At 52.9% G+C, this 16,713-nt stretch overlaps 1 protein-coding gene across 5 annotated transcripts in view; it reads left to right on the plus strand.

The window, feature by feature from the left end:
* The window catches only part of SMTN (smoothelin), a 35,217-nt gene that overhangs the window by 15,427 nt on the left and 3,077 nt on the right, over positions 1–16,713 (plus strand). For 4 of the 5 annotated variants that reach the window (XM_081339273.1, XM_081339275.1, XM_081339277.1 and 1 more), the window contains 10 exons: positions 2,027–2,106; positions 7,746–7,889; positions 8,264–8,339; positions 9,126–9,278; positions 10,338–10,400; positions 11,237–11,300; positions 12,621–12,791; positions 13,615–13,738; positions 13,823–13,974; positions 16,205–16,371. In XM_081339273.1, coding sequence (XP_081195399.1) covers positions 2,027–2,106; positions 7,746–7,889; positions 8,264–8,339; positions 9,126–9,278; positions 10,338–10,400; positions 11,237–11,300; positions 12,621–12,791; positions 13,615–13,738; positions 13,823–13,974; positions 16,205–16,349 — 1,172 coding nt within the window. In that variant the 3' untranslated portion in view covers positions 16,350–16,371. The remainder of the gene's footprint in view (positions 1–2,026; positions 2,107–7,745; positions 7,890–8,263; positions 8,340–9,125; positions 9,279–10,337; positions 10,401–11,236; positions 11,301–12,620; positions 12,792–13,614; positions 13,739–13,822; positions 13,975–16,204; positions 16,372–16,713) is intronic. The other variant, XM_081339276.1, reaches the window with a different exon arrangement.

Consider the following 16,713-nt stretch of genomic DNA (forward strand, 5'->3'; position numbering starts at 1 on the left):
CCCTCCCTCCCTCCCTCCTTTCCTCCCTCCCTCCCTCCTTTTCTCCCTTCCTTCCTTCCTACCTTCCTCCCTCCCTCCCTTCTTTTCCTCCCTCCCTCCCTCCTTTTCTCTCTCCTTTCCTTCCTTCCTCCTTTTCTCCCTTCTTTTCCTCCCTCCCTCCCTCCTTTTCTCCCTCCCTTCTTTTCCTTCCTCCCTCCCTCCCTCCCTTCCCTTCCTAAGGAACCAGGATCCTTAGAATGGGGAGCGGATTGTAACCTCTTTCCCTCTGCGGATATGGGGCTAGAGAGCGGATAATGAAATGAGTTGCAGGAGTGGGAGGGGGGGGGTTGGATAAAATGGAGCTGCACCTGGAGACTCTCCCCGTACACTGTACGTACCTCCTAATTGGTGGGAAGTACCAAGAACATGCTAGATTGGCCATCCTGGCTTGCAGAGAATGGTGTGAGCAAACTTGGGGCCAAGCTGGATTTGGGTTGCGCTTGGGTGACCCTGCCCCAAATATGCCCAAACTGACTGGCACGCACACACACACGCACACACACACACACACACACACACGAACCCCCCCATAGGCAGGGAATGGCCATGCTAAGACTGATTGGCCTTTGCGCTCTGCATCTATCCTTATCTTACCAAGAAAGGCGGTGCAGGTGAACGTCCGCCGAGCGAGGAGGGATACATGCCCACCTGCTGAGATTTCAGCTTGGCTGCTGCTTCCTTTCCTTGCCTCTCATCTTCCATTTGATCCTTTCTTCCTCCTCTGCACATCTGCTCTGCACATCTGGCTGATCCCAGCACGCTTGAAAGCCAGGCCACCGACCGGGGTGGGGGAGTGGGCTTGCGCTGCTGCAAGTGAGACACACACCCCCTGCCCCTCCCCAGAGCAGGGACAGGTTGAAAAGTTAGCCGCGAACTGGCGGGGCTGGGGGCCGTTGGGTTTCTGCGTGAGTTGAGGTCCCAGAGGCTGGAAATTTTCCTATTTTGGGTGAAATCCCTTCTGCACGCAACGGGGCCAGGCTGATGTTTATCAACTTAACTGGATGGAAAGTTTTTTTTTAAATAAATAAATCCTGGCATTGGCTCCTTTTGCAGCCGAGAAGACGTTCATTGTTCAGATAGAGCTCGCTCCATCTCCAAAATCTAGAGCAGGCTAAATCTAGGTTTAGAAAAGGCTGTGGACGATGGTGGCTGACCAATACATGACGCTGACATACATGTTCCTCACGGTTGTGTTGTGTTGCACGGCTGCCTTGTATGTTCCAGCGGTTAACTCTTCAGTTCAGGTTGAACCTGGTTGTGACTGATCTGGCTTTGGCTTGGAGACAAATTTGCCAGCTGTCCTTGCATGATGTGCCCTGAACTACAACTCTCATCGTTCCCAGCCAACTCTTGCAGCTTGGGAGGCCGGAAGGGCATTGGCATCTAGTTGAAAATGCAGGCTTCTCCTTGATGGTGGCGTGTCTGGGGTGAGGGGTTGGTCTGGGGGGGGTTTGTTCCCATTTATTTATTTAGATTTATTTATTTAGATTTATATACCGCCCTTTCCCGAAGGACTCAGGGCGGTTTACAGGGTATTTAAAAGAAAATCCAAACAAAAGTTAAAACAATTAAAAAAGATTAAATGAAACCCTGAGAGAAAATAAAAACCCCAGTTAAAATTAAAATTAAAAATTCTCAGCCTGGGCAGTCCCATTTGCTTTTGCCATCTGATTTACATCCCGCTCAGTCTGGAACGCTTGAGAGAGATTAACCGTGTTTCGTTGCGTCCCTGGAAACCCATCATCCCCTTGATCCTTCTTACGAGGAGGCTGGGCTGATCTGGAGAAACAGTCCGGAACTTTTGAGCTTCACCTGCCTCTTAAACTCTTACAAAGTCTTTGCGTGTCTGTGTGCGTGCGGACCTGTGAGACAATAATCCCGGGCAGCTACTTCCAAATTTGGTTAATCTCGTCTCTTGCCAGCCTCTCTCCTTGCAGTGGCCTCTTGGGACGTCTCTCACACCTCTTTTCCTCTCCGAAACCCACAGAGCTCACCTTGGGACTGCGGAACTCCCCGCTGCGCATCACCACCTCCAGCCATGGCAGCTCCAGCAGCAGCTTTGCAAAGGTGAGTCTGTCTCTCTCCGTTAGCCTCCGATTCTGGCTTTTGTGAAGCGGGTGGGAGAGGCTGGAAGGCAGGGGAGCAACTCTTGAGCACCAGATGTATGTTGTTAAACATAAACACTGCACATGCTCTCTTTCTCTCTCTCTCTCTCTCTTTCTCTCCCTCCCTCCTTCTCTTTCTCTCTCTCCCTCCCTTCCTCTCTGTCTTTCTCCCCTCCCTCTCTTTCTCTCTCTTTCTCTCCCTCCCTCCCTCTCTGTCTCTTCCTCCCTCTCTTTCGCTCTCTCTCCCTCTCTCTCTCCCTCCCTCTTTTTTCTCTCTCTCCTTCCCTCCCTCCCTCTCTCCCCCTCTCTCCTCCCCCCCTCTCTCTTTTCTAATTGGCTTTGTAGAATCTTCTGACTAGCCATAAGGAGCTTTTTCTCAATGGACGAGACCCCGCTGGTCTCCTGTGACTTGGGGGAAGCTATATTTGTGCAAGAAGGCCTGGGTGGTTTTTGTGCAAGTGCGGCAGATAAGATTGAGTCTTGAGCGCTGACGCTTTTGTCTCTGGTTACTTTATTGCCCTTACCTGCTGCTCAAACCTGTCTGGGTTGAAGTTCTGGGGGCAGAAAACCACCACCACCCCACTTCTTTTCCAGCCCCATGTCAGAGGGTCCTTCTCCCCCCCAAACTCTTTCGAGCCACTCACCTCTCCACAACAGTTGCAAAGGGCCATTGCAAGGGAACGGGCCCTTTGCAAAGGAAGGCAGTTTTCCTCCTGCTGGACAGGCCCAGCACCCCCTCCCCCCCTCCCCTTCTACCAGCCGGGTCCCTTGGCTCCTGTCCAGCCCTCTGTCCTTGTCTGTCACGGGGACGCCACCCAGGACGGAGGGCTTCTCTGCGACCAGAATAGCTGGCCAGTGGCGTCCAGACTCAGCCCACCCGTCCTGCCTTCTGGATCAAGCGAGGCAGCCGAGAAGACGGGTGTCCACTTTCTCTCGGGACGCCGGACCCGCACTCCAGGGGAGCTTTGTCACCGACCCCGAACGGCTTTTTTTCTGTTTGCCCCTCGGCTTGTCATCCTCATGCCTGGAGTGCCCACCCCCGGCCTGGAGGGCCGGCAGGAGCCGTCCGCCACCGGGCCTGAGGGCCTGGCCTTGCCGGAAGCTGCTCAGGAGACGGAGACCTGTCGCCAGGTGCTGGAGCAGCGGGTGGCAGAGGCGAAACGGGTGGTGGCCATGCTGGTCTCGGCCATCGGCAACCTGCGCCAGGAGGCCACGGCCTTGCGGGCCGAGCAACAGCACCTGCGTCAGCACATGGAAAAGCTGCGGCAGTTTCTGAAACAGGAGAAAGAGCCCGGTACGAAGCCGCTGGCGTCAGAAGATCCGTCCACCCACGTTGAGGGCACCGAGACAGCCAAGGAGCCGGTGGCGGAGCCCCCGACGTCCGCCAGCACCGGGAAGCCTTCTGAAATGCACCTGTCCGGCAGCAGCGACAACAGCAGGCCCGGGAACCCCTCGGCTGAGGAGAGCAGCAAGTAGTTTTGAGGAAGGATTATTCGCGCCCCCCACCCACCCACTTCTCCTGGGAGCAGAAGGGGGTGGCTGGCCCTGCTCTCTTGCTATGAAGAAGGAACAGGATGCTTCTGCCACAGTCCTGGTTCCTCCTCCGAAGAAGCCTGAATCCCGGGACTCTTTGAGGGCCGCCCCTCCCAAAAAGAAATTTTAATGAACATTAAAACAAGGGCATAAACGAAGTCCGCTGCAGAGTGGGAGATGAACACGCTCGGTGCCGATGGAAAGGCGTTCCGGAAATTAAGCGGTTTCAGTAAAATCTTACTGCTTTATTACATGGTATCGCTTGTTATGTTTAGGCAGGAGGGGGAGATTAAGGGAAGGGGGGGTGGGAAAAACAACAACAACAACAACCCAGTCCTGATACTCCTGTCTTTGGGGAGTTTGAGGGGGGGTGTCCTCCTCTGCACCCGGGGTGGGAGGCATAGTTCAGCCGTGCTGGTGTCTCCTTACCGAGAAAAAAAAACAGGTCCTGGTGAAATATGGGATCCTAAAAATAGAGGCTGGTTTCATTCAAATGAAATCAGGCTGTTTATCCTAGCAGTCTCTGTAGAGTCAGGCTTGCAAATGGTGGGAGGGGGCAACGTTAGAGCAGTTTCTCAACCTTGGACGCTTCAAGGATTGAATAGGAAAAAGAAGAGAAAAGAAGACAGAACAGAAAAGACAACAGAACAGAACAGAAGAGAAGAGAACAGAATAGAGTAGAAGAGAATAGAAGAGAATGAGAATAGAATAGAATAGAATAGAATAGAATAGAATAGAATAGAATAGAATAGAATAGAATAGAATAGAATAACAGAAAGAATAGAATAATAATAATAATAATAATAATAATAATAATAATAATAATAATAATAATAATAATAATAATAATAATAATAATAATAATAATAATAATAATATAAATTTGGAAGGGACCTTGGAGGTCATCTAGTCCAACCCCCTGCTCAGGCAGGAAACCCTATACCATTTCAGAATAGATGGAGAATTAGAATAGAATAGAATATGGAATAGAAAATAGAATAGAATAGAATGAGAATTAGAATAGAATAACAAAGAGAATAGAATTAGAATAGAATAGAATTAGAATAGAATAGAATAGAATAGAATAGAATAGAATAGAATAGAATAGAATAGAATAGAATAGAATAGGAATGTGGAATAGAAAATAGAATAGAACAGAAAAGAATAGAACAGAGTAAAATATGGAATAGAAAATAGAATAGAATACAGCAGAACAGAACAGAATAGAAAAGAGTCGGAAGGGACCTTGGAGGTCTTCTAGTCCAACCTGCTCAGGCAGGAAACCCTATGCCATTTCAGACAAACGGTTGGAGACTTCAGCTCCCAGAGTTCCTACCAAACTTGGGTTCCAGAACCTTTGGCTAACAAATCCGGTAGCGGGAAGAGCAAGAAATAACGGGAATCTGATCTACCTTTTGGAATGAAGCAGCTTAAAGCAAATCCATCTAGCGACGTGATCTGGCCTCGGAGCAAACGGCACCCTGGATCTCTGGCTAGCAGAGAGAGAGAGAGCGAGAGCAGGAAGAATGTTGTTGAAACCCTTTGGATCTTTGGACCGCTGAGCAGAAGCGCTTTGGCATTTAACTCGGGTCCTCCTTGTTCCTTGCTGTACCTTTTTTTTAAAAAAGAGTGTGGAGAAGGGGTTTCCTGGGGGAGAAGAGCGCCCCGAATAACACAGAATAGCAGAGTTGGAAGGGACCTTGGGGGTCTTCTAGTCCAACCCTTCTCTCTGGCCAGGGGAGGAGCGAGTGGGATGGGGCCTCCGGACGGCTGACCCGGGCTCCTTGCCCTTCAGCCCCCCCCCAACCTCAGCCTCCACTTTTGGGGGAATCTCCTTCCCTCCCAAGCGCCACATGCGGAAGTCCTTTTTAGAACGTGTGTATTCCGGTGTCAGAGTTGTACCACTTGTAGTGGTTTTGGGGAGTGAGGTGGGGGGAGCAAAATCTGGGACTGGAAATCTGAGACACTTTTCCCCTCTTTGGCAGAAGGAAAAGTCTGTCTTAGTCACAGGGAGCAGAAACTCCCGAAGACTTCCACCCAAGAATTTCAGCTTTATTCTGCTCCGGCAGCCACATTCAGATGGCTGTTGGTGTTGGGGGCCTTTTAGTTCCATTTAAAGTTCAACACACACACACACACACACACACACACACACACACACACACGCCATTCCATTCCATTCCATTCCATTCCAGTGTTCGTCCTGGCCAGCCCTTGGATTCCCCTCTTCCCGTTTCCCTAAATTGGACCTTCTCTGCTTTCACCCCCTAAGCACAGTCTTCCCTAACCTAGGCTATTCCAGAAGATTGATGGGGGTCTGTGACCCTGATCCCCAGGCAGCATTTGTGTGTGTGTGTGTGTGTGTGTGTGTGTGTGTGTGTGTTGTGATCCAACGCTGGCAAAATGGCTGAAGAAGGGGGCTGGAGTGGGACTCGTGGAAATTCAAGGTCTATGTGCAGAAACCCTGAGGATAGGGGGGTGGGTTGGCCTTTGGAAAGCAAGATGGGGGGGCGGGGGGGGATGCTTTTTCCCAGGTTTGCCGGAAAGAAGGAACCAGCAGCTCTTGAGGGGGGAAACAAACAAAAAAAAAGGACAATAAAACACAAGAGTTTGTGCACTTGCTCTGTGTTTTTTTTCCTGCTGAATGGATTGAAGGGGGCCAAAAATAACTTTCTGCGAAGCCGCAAAGAGGGCCTTCTTTAGCCAGGGAACACTGGCCTATAATAAGCTTGTACCATCATGCCGCCTGGTTTGGGAAGGAGCAGTGCCAGGCCTTGGAGGCTATTCGGCCTCTTTGCTTGGCAGGTTTTGGCGGATTGTCTCCATTTCTGCAGCGGCCCTTGTGGCCTTTTTCCCACCTGGTTGATGTCCTGCCTTTGCGTTGTGTAGGGATTGTGCCGACAGGGAGTTGGCGTAACCATTTGGGGGCGGCGGGGGGTGGGTGCTGTCTGGAGATGCCAAGCCTGCTCTGAGTCCTGATCACAAAGCAGCTTGCCACTAAGCCCTTTAATCTTCCTGAAAAAACACCCCACCGCAGGGTGCTTTGCGTGATACGACAGTTGTCCTTTAAGTGAAGCACAGCCGGTTCCTGAAAATCCACCACCTGCTTGTTAAAATGCCAAAAGATCGCAGAGGATGGAATTTGCGGAATTCACCTTCTTGAAAATTAGCTTTTTAACAAGCAAACTTGTTTAAAAAAATTTTTTTTGGCATTGAGGTTCCACGGATATAGAACATATAAAATGTCAGAATTGGAAGGGAGCTTAGAGGTCATCTAGTCCAACCCTCCGTTGAAGCGGGAGACCCTATACCATTTCAGACAAGTGGCTGTCCAGTCTCTTCTTAAAAGCCTCCAGTGTTGGAGCACCCACAACATTTGGAGGCAGGTGGCTCCACGGATTAATTTTTCTCGCTGTCAGGAAGTTTCACCTTAGTTCCAGGTTGCTTCTCTCTCCTTGATTAGTTTTCCACCTGTTGCTTCTTGTCCTGCCTTCAGGGGCTTTGGAGAATAATTTGACCCCCTCCTCTTCTTTGTGGCAGCCCCTCAAATATTGGAAGACTGCTATCATGTCACCCCTAATCCTTCTCCCAATTCCTGCAACGGTTCATCGTATGTTTTGGTCTCCATGCCGTCTCGTTTTGGGTCTAAGAAAAATGTTTAGATGTTTAGAGTTGTAAGGGCCTTGGAGGTCTTGTAGTCTGACCACCCCACCCCACCCCGCGCTTGATCAGGAGAGCCTCTACCATTCCTGACAAATGGCTTTCCAGTCTCTACTTGAGAACCTCCCAAATAACGTTGTGTTAAGCCATCCAGAACGGTGGCAAACTTTTGCCCGTCCGCAGCATCCTCAGAGGCAGCCTTGTGCCCTGGTGGGAGCGAGCATCCCTCCAGCCATGTTGACTTAGCTAGGGACAAAATGAGCAAGGGGTGGGGGGTGGGGTTGGACTGGAAGACCTCCAGGGTCCCTTCCCACTCTGTTATTCCATGCTATTCTGGCTGCATCCGGATGTCCCACCGGGAAGGCTGAGCGGCCGGTCCAGCCTCACCGTGCCGCCTTGTCGTTTCAGACGGAAGTTGAGTTGCCGAGACAGCCGAAGGCGCCGCCGCTGACCAGGACGGAGAAGGGGAAAGCGCAAGAAGAGCCAAAGGCAGACCGGCTGAGCGCCGAAGCGCTGAGCAAAATCGAGGAAGAAGACGTATTGGATAAGATGGTACCTAACCCTATTTCCCTGGAAATACGAACCAGCCGGAAAATAAGGCCTGGCGTGATTTGGTCAGGACGCTCGTATAATATCAGCCCTCCAAAATAAGCCCCAGTTAAGGTCATCAGCCAGACGGACGCATTTAGTACCGTATTTCCCCCCAAAGGAAGACCTAACCGGAAAATAAGCCCTCGTGTGTCTTTTGGAGCAAAAATTAATATAAGACCGGTCTTATTTTCGGGGAAATTCACTAGCCGCTACCGAGCTTGCCTTTCTTCCCGTGTAAATATGTGCCTCACACCCACCCACACACACACCCACACACACACCCACACACACACCCAGCTTGGTTACGCTTCTCACCCCCAGCTCTGTCTCCGCAGCTGGACCAGACAAGAGACTTTGAGGAGCGACGGCTGATCCGGGCAGCCATGCGGGATCTGCGCCAGCGGAAACGAGGTAACGTTGAATGGTCACGAAACGAACGGTTGTAAGTCGAGGACTCTACCTGCGTTGGATTTATAAGCATAAATACAGGCAGTGCTTGCTCAATAGCTGGTCAGGGTTATGGCAGACACACTTATGAGCCATTTCAGGACTTTCCCCCTACCCACTCCCCCCCCGCCCCCCGTGCAGTCACGGGATGGTATTTTGGCTGCTTGGCAACCAGCTGGCACTGACAGCTGTTTGCAGTGCCCGGCAGTCTCAAGACTGCGATTGTGGGCAGTTTTTGTGGGTTTCTGGCATTTTCCTCTGGTTCCTGGCCCATCGGCGCCCATTGATCCAAACGGCTTCATTTTGCAACCAGAGCATTTTCTTAGCGAGCACGGCGTTTGCTTAACGGCCGCCGCGTTTGCTCAACGTCCTCCACATTCACTTAACGACAGCCACGTTTGCTTAACAACCACCCACCAAAAAAAAGGGTGATAAAATCGGGTGCGGTCATTTGGAAAACCACCACAATTTATGACTATAATTCCAAGCTCAATTAGGGCCCTATGTCAAGTTAGCCAGGTGGGATGGAGGAGGAGGACGGGTCTCTGGGCCCCTCTCATCTTTGTCTCTGCCCCCCCCCCGAGATTAGACGAACCTCACACACACACCCCATCTTGACACCAAGGAGACCATGAAATCAGGCTGCCCAACACTCTTTGGAGTGAGGGAGTGGGGGTGTGTGTGACAACAACAGCTTTCCAATGCCAAATAAGTTTTGCTTGCTGAATAATCGTCCCCCCCCCTTTGCAGACCAGCGGGAAAAGGAGCGGAACCAGCGGCTGCAGGAGTCCAAGGCGAAGAGGGGCTCTCACACCACCGAGACCACCTCCCAGCAGAGGAGCACGTCGGCGGACGGCTCGGCCGTCAGCACGGTTACCAAAACCCAGCACCTCGTGCAGTCCAGTAAGCGGGGGTGGGCTTGTGGAAGGGGGGGGGAAGGTGGTCGTGCAAATATTGGGCTGCTTCTGCTTAGGGCCATGGTGCTGAACCTATGGCACGCGTGCCACAGGTGGCATGCAGAGCCCTCTCTGTGGGCACGGGTGCCGTCGCCCCAGTCCTAGGCCTTCAGCTGGGTTTTATAAAACCTTTTCGCTTTAGGCCTCCGCCGCCGTGTGCAAAAAAAAAAAAAGGTTCGATCAATCAATCAATTTTAACTTCTCGCGGGGAAAAAAAAAAGATCTTGGAAAGTTGGAATTTATTGATTGAACTTTTTATTCCCACCCGGTCTGCCGTTACCACCGCAGCCACGCCCACCCAATGGGCCACGCCCACCCGGCACCCAAGGATACCTAAGTGGGTTTTGGGTTGCAGTTTGGGCACTCGGTCTCTAAAAGGTTCGCCGTCACTGGCTTTAGGGGCTCATGGAAGCCCCTTCCTCTCCCGCTCTTGGAATCGGCCAGACGAATGCTCTTTCTCCTTGGGTCTGGTGGCTGCTGCTTCAACACACTTGCTCTCTTCCCGGCCAGCCTTCTGGGCTGTCCTGGGCCATCTCCAGAGGGGAACGTGACCCCCAAAGCACCAGTCCGAAAGCAGGCTGAAAGTTTGGACCTTGCCTCTTTGCCTGCGGGCGGTCAGCAGCCCTAAGGAATCTGACGGGGTTTTCCAAAGGAGGTCCCGGCCACGATCTGGACAGCAGGACAAGCATTGGGACAGTTGAGTTAAGGCACGCCAGGCCGGGGCGGGACGGGGGGGGCTTTCAGCTGAAGCCTCCTCCAGACCATTCCTTCCTTTCGGACCTCCATCCCAGCGGGGGCGTCAAAAGTGCCAGCATTTAAGGTGTTGAGTTGAGAAATAGGCAAATTTTTCTCTCTGGACCTGAATGCCGGAATCTCAGCCTGGAGCAGAACATGCTTCCCTAACTGTACAATTTCCCAGTGCTTCAGACTTTCAATGCCATATATAATAACCCTGGCCAGCATAACTAGCCCTGTCTCCTCTCCATAGCTGATTTTTCTCTTCCAGGTGATGGCAGCAAAGCGTCCCGCACAATCACGATGGAGGCAAGCTACACGAAGAGATCGGGAAGTAAGTTTTCCCGTTCTCTCTCTCTCTTTCTTCCCCCCCCTCTTTTCGAGAGAGGCTGCCGGCGTGTGGAGGGGCATGGAGTTAGAGCAACGTTTCTCAAAGTTGGCCACTCTAAGAGGGGCGGAGGTCAGCTCCCAGAATTCCCTAGCCAGTGCGGTTTAGGAGGTGGGGACGTCAACTCCCCTGCTGGCTGGGGAATTCTGGGAGTTGACCTCCGCCCCTCTTAAAAGTCACCCCGGTTGAGAAACACCGGCCTAGACCAGGGATAGGCAACCTTGTCTCTTTTATGACTCGTGGACTTCAACTCCCAGAATTCCTGAGCTGGCTCAGGAATTCTGGGAGTTGAAGTCCACGAGTCATAAAAGAGCTAAGGTTGCCTACCTCTGGCCTAGACAATCAAGTCTTCCTTTGGATTGAAGGCAGCTTTGTAACCAGGGGCGGGGTGGGGTGGGGGGGAACGACTTTGGAGATCTCAGCCATTTGGGTGAGGGGCAAGACTAGGAAACGCAACTTTTCCTTTCCTTGCACTTCTGGAGAGGAGGGGAGGAACGGGCAGGGCCAGCCTTTTTCAACCCTTTGGGAAAAGTCTTCGGAGGCGCGAGGGGTATCATTAGCCTCTGCAGAAATCGTTGACCCTTTTGATTTCGCCCCAAATATGCTGGGCCTGCTTTGGGCAAGGGGTGCTTGGGGCGGGGTGGGGGTGAGTGGGACCAGCAAAGTGAAGGTGCCCCTTCCTCATTTGACCGCTGGCGTTCTGAGTGGTGCTCAGAACCACTTCTGTTGGTCCTGAGGTCACGTCTTTTTCCTTCTCTTTCTCTCTTCCTGTGTGTTTCCAGAAGACGGCAACACCTTTGTCCAGACCAAGTCCTACAGTTCCTCGTCTTCCAAGAAAGTGGGCAGGTAAGACACACACACACACACACACCCCTCGGGTCTTTTGAGTCTTGCACGGCTGCCATTCTTGGGGGGGGATAAAATTTCATTTTTAATGTGTGCCAGTGTGCTCACTGTGAAAAATGATAATAAAGCTTATCTTATCTTATCTTATCTTATCTTATCTTATCTTATCTTATCTTATCTTATCTTATCTTATATCTTATCTTATATCTTATCTTATATCTTATCTTATATCTTATCTTATCTTATCTTATCTTATCTTATCTTACCTTACCTTACCTTACCTTACCTTACCTTACCTTACCTTACCTTACCTTACCTATCATATCTTATATCTTATCCGATCATCTTATCTTCGACAATAAAGTGCATCATCTTATCTATTATGTCTTACATCTTATTGGATCATCTTATCTTCTGATCGCTATCTCATCTGTCCTATTATCTTGTCTGATCTTATCTCTTTATCTATCTGCTCTTTTATGTTGTCTTATCTTGCCTTGCCTATCTTATCATCTTGTCTTGCCTTATCTTGTCTTAACTTATCCCACCTTAGCTTAGCTTAGCTTAGCTTATCATCTTATCTATCTTATCATCTTTCATCTTATTTTACTCCGGGGCGATGGAGCCTCCAGGCCAGGGCTGGGTGATCCGCGAGTGCTGGCCAAGAAGGGCAACCCAAGACTTGGCGGCCCCCTCTGTCCGCGCCCCCCCCCCAAAGGGACCTAAAACAGTCCAGGGACGAAAAAGGGCCAGTAACATGTATTGCTGGGTAAAACAGAGCAAGACTTGGGGCTGAGCTGGGCTGTCCGTTCATGTGTTTCTTTTCTGGTGTTATTTATATCGTGCTTTTAATAAAAGACGCTCCAAGCAGCTGACGTCAACGTGCGAAGAAGGAACCGGGCTAAAAATAACTTGCATCAAAACAAAACACCAAGGCAAAAAGGGGCATTCTTAACCATCATCTGCCCTCCAGCTTTACAGTTCACCCAGCCGAGCGTGTGCAAGCCGCTCTCGGCCCCCATCACCAAAAGACAGAGCTTGAATTCTCCAAATTCTGCTTTTCTCTTTTTTCTTGTCTCTCCCCCACCCACCCCCAAAAAACCCCTGGGATGATTTGCCTTCCAAACCTTGCACAGATCCCTGGGGGGGGGAGAAAGGGGAGGTCAGAGAAAATTGATTCTTATTTAATTGAATGAATAGATAACCCGCCAAGCAGCTTGAACCGATGCTTTCGTCTTCTTGGGGATGGGGGAGAAATCCCGGTTTCGCCCTGGAGTTTCTCATCTTTCTTCCTCCTTCTTCCCTCCCCCCTCGGCACAGCATCTTCGAGCGGGAGGATCAGAGCCCCAGGTCCGGGAGCAGTCTAGCTGACTTGGAGCGGCGCCAAGCGGAGAGGAAGAAGGAGATCATGAAGGCGCAGGCCACGCCCAAGATGTCAGCCTCGCAGGCGCGCAAGGCCATGATCGAGAAGCTGGAGAAGGAGGGCGGGAGGTGAGGGGGCTGGACCCCAGGGGGAGTTGGGGGGTGGAGGAGGAGGAAATGACAGAGTCTGGAGATTGGAATGTTTTCCCTCCCCGAGGGCTTCTGCTCCCATTCCCGGAAGGAAAGAGACAAGGGGCTGGAGACCTTGGCTTGGCTCCTTCAGCTGACATCTTGCAGGCTTCCTGGAGGACCCACTTCCTCCGGGCTGCAAAACTCTTTATTTCTAAGGGACTCTCCGTGGCCGGCTTCCCACCGCGAGAAGCTGCCCGAAGGAGGCCGCCTCCTGCCCAGGCTGTGGCCATTTTCATCCAGCTGGTGCTTGTTTTTCTTCTAAATGTAGCAGCTTGCTTTTTCCTTTCCATTCCTTTCCTCTTTCCTTCCTTCCTTCCTCTCTTCTCTCCTTCCTTCCTTCCTTCCCTCCTTCCTCTCTTCTCTTCTCTTCCCTCCCTCCCTCCCTCCCTCCCTTCCTTCCTTCCTTCCTTCCTCTCTTCTCTTCCCTCCCTCCCTCCCTCCCTCCCTCCCTCCCTCCCTCCCTTCCTTCCTTCCTTCCTTCCTTCTTCTCTTCTCTTCTCTTCTCTTCTCTTCTCTTCTCTTCTCTTCTCTTCTCTTCTCTTCTCTTCTCTTCTCTTCTCTTCTCTTCCCTCCCTCCCTCCCTCCCTCCCTCCCTCCCTTCCTTCCTTCCTTCCTTCCTTCCTTCCTTCCTTCCTCCCTCCCAAGTGACACTTTGGGGCCACCGCACTGGGCAACGTCGGAGAGCGCTCATTCTGCAGGGGCTGGGCCAGCCGACCCACCCCGGAGCAGCCACGAGACGCGTGCTTTGCCTCCTCTGCAGCCCCGCCAGCCCGGCCTTGGCCCGCGTGGGAGTCCAGCGCTCCTCCAGCTTCGGGGTCCCCAACGCCAACACCATCAAGCAGATGCTTCTGGACTGGTGCCGCGCCAAGACCCGGGGCTACGAGGTGAGCGCCTGCCCACCTCCCCGGCCCCGCCACGCCTGGCCCGTCTCTTTCTTGACGGTCCTTGTTTCTCTTCGCCCTCCGTAGCACGTGGACATCCAGAACTTCTCCTCCAGCTGGAGCGACGGGATGGCCTTTTGCGCGCTCGTCCACAACTTCTTCCCCGAGGCCTTTGATTACGCGCAGCTCTCGCCCCAGGACCGGAGGCGTAACTTCGAGAAGGCCTTCTCCGCAGCCGAGTAGGTATCCCCCCTGCCTGCTCCGTTCGGCTTTGCCGGGCCCTGGAAGAGCCCCTGGCCTAGCAGTGGTAGAGAGTTCCCCAGGGGATTCTCCGCAGAGCTGCGAGGTTGCTTCCTGTTCTAGAGGTCTGTGGAGATTCTCGGTCATCCAAGTCACGGTCGTTCCACGGGTGCTTTTTTTCAGGAGCCCCCAAATTAATGTTACTAAGCGAGACACCCGTTAAGTGAGGTTCGCCCCATTCTACGACTTTTCTGGCCCTAGTTGTTAAGTAAATCCCAGCTTCCCCTTTGACTTTGCTCGTCAGAAGGGAGCCAAAAGGGGGGGGGGGGGGTCACGTGACCCAGGACATTGCAACTGCTGCAAGTACACGCCAGTTGCCAAGCCTCTGGATTTGGATCACGTGACCCTGGGGACGCTGCGGTGGGCGTTCAGCGTGAAAGGCGGCCACGAGTCACTTTTTTCCTAAGTGCCGTTGTTAACTTCAGAGAGTCGCTAAATGAGCTGTGGTAACTCGAGGGCCACCCGTATACCACTGCGACCATAAGGACTAGAAACTTACTTGTTCAGAAACGGAACCCTGCACGCCGGCGTGCCCAGGGCGCTGGGTCGCTGCAGTTTCCCACCTGCAGTTGTGACTCCTGCCGCCAGGAGGCCTCTGGGACGGATACGGTGCGAGCCAGAGCATTTTGCCGTGCGCCTGGATTTCTCTGACTTGGGATTCCCAAAACCTCTGTCCTTGGGATGTTTTTCTCACTGAAAGGGCTTCTCTGGAAGTTCCTTCCCTAGGAGTGAGACGGGGGGGGGGGCGGCCCTCGGGATGCATTCAGATGGGTGGGTTGCGCACGCATCGCTGCCTGGAGCTGAGCATGGGCAGGGGGCTGCGGGAGGGCATCATTGGCCAAAGGCGATAAGCAGCTGCAACCTCTGTCTGAGACTGGCATCGCGGGCTGGGCTCCCCTTGCAGCTTTGGGGTGTGGGGTGTGACAGGGTGGGGGTGGGGGTGGGGGTCCTAGAGCCTGTTTGACCTACGGAGCGGCTGGCACGGCTTCTTCGGCTTTGCCTTTCCTGGGAATTTTGCTCCGGCAGAGAAAGGCGTGGTGGGGGAAAACTTCCTTCCTTCTTTTTTTTTTTTCCTTTCCCTTTGCTGTTTTTCTGTCCATCCCTTTCAGCTCGGGACCCCCCCCCCAGGCTTTTTTCTTATCATCCTTCCCTGGCACAGCGGTGGGTCCGGCAGTCTTGTGAACAAAGTGGGGCTGGCAGAACGGAGCTGGCGCCGGTCTTCAACCGGTCTGAACCAGGGGGGGGGCGCACAGATCCGCTCGGCTGCCCGTGACCAATATCCACGCTGCCCCAGGCCCTCGGATGGGCCTGTATGAGTGCGTTGTGGGGGTCCTAAGTCCCCTCTCCCCAGATCTTCCTTTCTGCTACCTTCTGCAGCTTCTTGACCCAACGGGGTCTCAAGGGAAATTAGATGAGGAGGGGGGGGGCTGTTCTGTTTCCAGGCTGCAGAATGGCGCGCTGTCCACCCTTCTCCTCCGCCGAGGGTCTCTAGGGAGTGGGCTGTCAGACCCAGCGGGCCCTGCTCCCACGGCCCAAACTCAGGGGTCTCCTGTGCAGCTTCTGCCTTGTCTCCCTCCCCCCGCTGCCCCCCCACCCCGAATCCTTCCTCGCTTTTCTCGGCTTCGCGCGCTCCAGACGTGCTGAGGCCCATTCCCAAGGGGGTGTGGCAGGATGGGACCCATCCCTTCTTCTATACGTCGCCATATAGAGGGAGCGCAAAGAGCACCCCGCTGGCTTTCCTGTCCTCTCCACCTCTCTTTTGTCTTTTGTCTGTCTGTGCCGGCCGTTCAGTCCGGATTTTTGGCCCACCCTCTGCATCTCACTCAGGAATGAGCCCCCCACCCCCCCACCCCGTATCCGTTGGCACCCCGATACCTCCTGCTCCGTTTGCATGGCATGGTGGACAGTCCGTGCCTGCTCACCCCCGTTGCATGCACGTGTGGGTCTCGTCACCGAGTATGTGAACTGGATTTACGTATCTTGTGTTTTTTTTTCTCTTTCTCTCTCTCTCTCTCTCTTTCTTTCTTTTTCTCCGATTTCTTTCTTATCTTCTCTCTTCCCCCACCCCACCCCACCCCAAATTTGTCTGGGCTGTGATCACTGGCTTCCTCTTCCCCTCCCCCTTCGCTCCACCACGACCCCTCCTCCCCCCACCCCCCCCACCCCCAGGACCCTGGCAGAATGCCCGCAGTTGCTGGACGTGGAAGACATGGTCCGGATGAGAGAGCCGGATTGGAAGTGCGTTTACACGTACATCCAGGAGTTCTATCGCTGCCTAGTTCAGAAAGGGCTGGTCAAGACGAAAAAGTCTTAGCTTTCCTTTCTGCACCGCTACGGTGAGAACTTTTCCTTCTTTGCTGGGATTGATTGTTTTTGGTTTTGTTTTCGAGGGGGGGAGGGGTGTTGAGGGGCTGGGGCTGCAGGGCTTCCCCGCGGATGCAAGGCGAGAGATGCAAACCCCCCCCCCCCACACACACACACTCCAGGGGTGCCCTCAGCTGCTAGGTTGCAAGCATTGGGCGACAAATGCAGGAGTTCCCCAGGTTTAAGGCGGTTTGGCCTGGAAACTGGGGGGCTTCCTCAAAGACACTCACTCACACACACACACACACACAGACCGAGGGAATTCAAGGCCCTGACCTTCCAGGGCCTCGGGCAAAGGCAGAAGCCAGACAGGT

This window comes from Vipera berus, assembly GCF_964194415.1.
Source record: "Vipera berus genome assembly, chromosome: 14".
NCBI classification, from domain to species: Eukaryota; Metazoa; Chordata; class Lepidosauria; order Squamata; family Viperidae; genus Vipera; species Vipera berus.